This window comes from Mus caroli, chromosome 16 (assembly GCF_900094665.2).
Source record: "Mus caroli chromosome 16, CAROLI_EIJ_v1.1, whole genome shotgun sequence".
Classification (NCBI taxonomy): Eukaryota; Metazoa; Chordata; class Mammalia; order Rodentia; family Muridae; genus Mus; species Mus caroli.
The window spans coordinates 90601465-90606063 of record NC_034585.1 but is presented as its reverse complement, the minus strand read 5'-3'; the positions used below and the strand labels follow the sequence as shown (position 1 = coordinate 90606063).

The 4599-nt window shown below is 40.9% G+C and overlaps 1 protein-coding gene across 1 annotated transcript in view; it reads left to right on the top strand.

The window, feature by feature from the left end:
- The window catches only part of Brwd1 (bromodomain and WD repeat domain containing 1), a 90491-nt gene that overhangs the window by 66611 nt on the left and 19281 nt on the right, over positions 1-4599 (top strand). The window contains exons 36-38 of the mRNA XM_021185517.2: positions 529-681; positions 2920-3086; positions 4378-4598. Coding sequence (XP_021041176.1) covers positions 529-681; positions 2920-3086; positions 4378-4598 — 541 coding nt within the window. The remainder of the gene's footprint in view (positions 1-528; positions 682-2919; positions 3087-4377; position 4599) is intronic.

Below are 4599 nucleotides of genomic sequence, written 5' to 3'. Positions count from 1 at the left end.
GGGGGGGGGGGGGTTGGGGGGGTGGGGAAACAAAACAACCCAAAACAAAACAAAAAAGAATTGACATTTGCTGTTATTTGTGGGGCTGCAGAGATGGCTCAGCAGGCATTGTACGCATATCCTAACATATAAATTAAGATAAAGTAAAATCTTAAGATTTGATACTTCCTATCCTACTATTCTTTGCTGCCTTTGTAGATCTTTTAGATATTAATCCTTAAGTCTTTCAATTCTTTCCCTGTTCTGTCATTTGCAATATCTTAGAGATCTTACTATGTTTACTTTAAAAACATTTCTGTGTATGGGTATTTTATGTGTGTTTTATTTGTTCCTGTATCTGTGTACCATGTTTGTATTGCCCATGGAAGCCAGAAGAGTTGCTGAGTTCCCCTTGATTGTGGGTTACAGATGCTTGTGTGCCACTGTATGGGTGCTAGGACTTGCACTTAACTACTGAGCCCTCCAGCCCTTTGTGTTTACTTTTAGAGATCATGAAGTTCATATGTGAATTGTCATTTTTAAAAACAGGATTACCGAGATATTATAGACACGCCAATGGATTTTGGAACAGTAAGGGAAACTCTAGAAGCTGGGAATTACGATAGCCCTGTGGAGTTTTGCAAAGACATTCGATTGATATTTAGCAATGCAAAGGCATATACACCGAACAAAAGATCAAAGGTAGGTAATCCTTTTCTGTGCCGTATTCTAACGAGGTGTGCGTGAACTGTGTATTTTTCCAGTTGCCAGTAGCAGATAAAACATGAACTATAACTGAATAAACTGGATAAACACAAGATGTCTGGGATGAGCAAAGCTGCTGCCGGTGCATATAAACACTTGTATGTGCATTTCTTTTCTTTTAAGGCTTATTTATTTCATTTATATGAGTACACTGTAGCTGTCTTCAGACATACCAGAAGAGGGCATTGGATCCCATTACAGATGGTTGTGAGCCACCATGTGGTTGCTGGGAATTGAATTCAGGACCTCTGGAAGAGCAGCCAGTGCTCTTAACCACTGAGCCATCTCTCCAGCCCGCATGTGCATTTCTTAAATATGTGTGTATGTACATGATGTTAAGTGTGACCAGAGATATCTGGTGAAGTTAGTGAAGTTAAATTTATAGATTAGACATGGTGAAAGATTACTTATATAGCTACCAGTAAGTAGAGCAGTTACAGTAATCTGATAGATTGCACGACTACAATCTTCACTGTTGTGAGCTGTGTGATGTAAATATATATGGACGCTGTGGACATAAGACAATCCATTTCCCAAATAGATTGTGGGAGAATAGTATGAGATTAGATCATGCTATTCAGAATTTTAAGTGTAGCCTGTTTCTGGAAGTATCCACTAACATTACTGGTTCATGGGTGAGTGAGACCCAGGGTGCTTTTATATAATGTTGAATAGTAATACTGAAAGCCAGCATCCAATCTCATTTTGAATTTCAAGAGGAATTCTTTTTTCTTTTTAGTGTTCATTATGTATTGTGTGATCATACATGCCCTTTTTACATTGTCATGTTTAGCATCTTGTTACTTTTAGTTCAAATTCGTTGCTAAATTTCCAGTGACAACTAGTGAGGAGACGGAAAGTGACAATGCTCAAGACCATCACATTTCAGATGTAGAGTGGCTCATGTAACCCTATTAACTCGATGATGCAGTACTAGAAATAGTACTGTTGTGCCTTTCAAAGACGGGATAGGAAGCGAACACTCGAGAGTCTGCAGGGCAGATGTGTAGGAGGCTGTTAGGTCTCAGTCCTTCACGTTCTTAAGTTTCTGGGATGGAAGTGCTTCCTAACACCACACATGACCAACAGTCTACTGTTGCGTCTGTGTGCTGGTTAGCTGTCAAGTCTGGCAACCTGAGTCTGATTCACAGAGGCCACATAGTGGGAGGAGAGAAGCCAGTTACGACCGGTTGTCTATCTAGACTTGCTAGCCAGCCAGCCTCAGGAATTTTTGTCTCCCTGGCATCAGGAGCTTGTTCCACCATGTCTGCCCCCATTGTGTCATCCTCCCCTGATTATGGGGTTTGACCTTGAGGTCCTCATGCTTTCAAAGATAGTACGTTATTGGTTGAGACATTGCTCAGCCTGATACTGAACTTTTGAATATTAAACCGGTGCACTCATTTCTGCATTTAATGTTGGTTTGAACTGGATTCTTCAGTCAATCACATAGCTTGGTATTATTTTAATGATCTGATAATTGGAGTTGTTGAGCTGGGATGTACCTCAGTTGGTAGAGGGCTGGCCTGCCTGCCATGCATGACAACATAGGCTCATTCCCCCCATTGTATGAGGTGAACTGTGTAGGGGCACAGGCTTACAGGCCCAATACTTCGAAAGTGATGGTGGGAAGATGAGGAATTGAATTGAAGGTCGTCTTTGCCCCTGACTAAGGGTCTAGGCTATGTGAAATATGTGAGGTTGCAGATATATTTTCTTGTATATGATGGAAGGCATACTTTTGTTATTTTAGATTGAGATGGTATACCAAATTGTAAGCAGATTAATGTAAAAATGCGCTTGTTCCCTTGATTCAGACATACACTGCTACTTTGCTTCCTAAATTGCAGTATTAGAACTAACTTTCAAATTAGCCTAAGGAGAAATTTGTACTTTGGAACTGGTTGGGACCAATGTTAACTGAGAATATCAACAGAAGTGTTGTGGAGTGTGGAGATGCAATCTTCACTAGCTTCTGAAAGGTGTGTGCGTGTATGTGTGTGTGTGTCTCTTGTCTCCACATCCTGCCAGTGCCGTCAGTGTGTAGTCGGTCGGAGCAAAGAAGCTATTCCTCCAGGTCACGGCTGAGGCAGCGCAGGTGCCGCTCCTCTGGTGATTAGTGAAAATCTGCAGCAGGTTGACTTTGTAATTCTGGGTTTCTTTTTGACCTCGTAGATTTATAGTATGACCTTGAGATTGTCTGCTTTGTTTGAAGAAAAAATGAAGAAAATTTCCTTTGATTTTAAAATTGGTCAAAAATTCAAGGAGAAACTTCGTAGAAGCCAAAGATTCAAGCAACGACAAAACTGTAATGGTGCTGTTCCTGGTGACAGGCGCACAAGGTGAGGGGCGTGGCATTGCATGTAATTGGTTCTTAAGATGTTTTTAATTGTGGTAAAAACTCATATTTTTGGAATACGGCTCTACACTCCAAACTTTTATATATGTATCTTTAAGTTCAGAATCAAGAACCTTGTATTATCATTGTTTTTTACAGAAACCCTGGAATGATGCGTTTTATACTTTGATGTCCTGTTATAAAAGCGTCTGAGTGTCCTGTCATGGGTTTCACGGGTTTCCTTGCTTCAGTCTGAAGAATTCTTTTAAAATTCCTGTAAACCAGGCAGATACACCAACAATAGACTTACCTGTCTTTGTGTCCTTGGTGGTGGTTTAAGTTTACCTTCATTATTGAAGGATTTTTTTGTTTGTTTGTTTGTTTGCTTTTTGTTGTTTGTCTTTCTCTGTGCAACCCTGGCTATCCTGGAACTCACTCTGTAGACCTTGAATCAGAGATCCTCCTGCCTCTGCCTCTCAACTGCTGGGATTAAAGGTGCTCACTAGTCCATCTGCCTGAAGGTAGTTTTTAAAATGTTTCTCAGGTTTTACTTATTGTTACTTTATATATATATATGGTGGTTTTGCCTGCATGTATATATGTGTATCCCTTGTATATATGTGTGTCACATGTGTATCTTATGTGTGTCACATGTGTATCTGGTGCCCTTGGAAACTAGAATGGCATCAGATCCCCTGGGCCTAGTGTTACAGAGGGTTGTGATCTGCCATGTGGGTCCTCTGGGAGAGCATCCTCTCTGCAGCCCTGAAGAACAGAGTTCATGCATAGTGAATTCTTATGCCTACCATGCTGGCTACTGACCTCGCTGAAGTGCTCTTCTTATGTGTGTATTACTTTCCTTTTGCTGCCTTTAAGATCCCTCCTTCCTTCCCATCCCTTCCCCTCCTCCCTGCCCCAGCCCTTCCCTCCCTCCCACCAGAGAAGTAGGCTAGGAGTTCTTGAGTTTATATTACTTAGGAGTTTACCCATTTCTGTGGGTATTAAGTATAATTTGTCAAATTTGGAAAGGTAAGTCCCTTGAAACAGGTTTTTTGCTGTCTTTTTTTTTTTTCTTCCCTTTTCTTGGGACCAGATTCTCTGTTTAATTGGGTGATTTGTTCATTGCTTCGGAATTGACTGTAACTGTCAAGTTTAGAATAAGGAAGTACTGCAGTAACAATCCATGCTGGGATGCTGTTAGTTGTGCATATTTTACTACTTGGTTTATGTGATATTTTATCTCTCATTAAGAAACAATATAACGTAATTGTTTCTCTTGCTTAAACTTTTGCCAGAAATGTCAAGCAGAAGCAGTTCAAATCTCAGACAAAAGTAATCCCACAGTTGATGTGTCCTCCTTCTCAGTCTACCTCAAGTAAGGTACCTTTGTCTGCAACCCGCAAGACAAGTGCTGGTGTCTCTTCAGGCTTTACTTCTGGGGACTCTTCAGTCTCTGCAGGATCGTTAGAAAGAGTCAGAAGGCAGAGGCCTGAAGTACTCAGGAGTGGTTCTGTGCT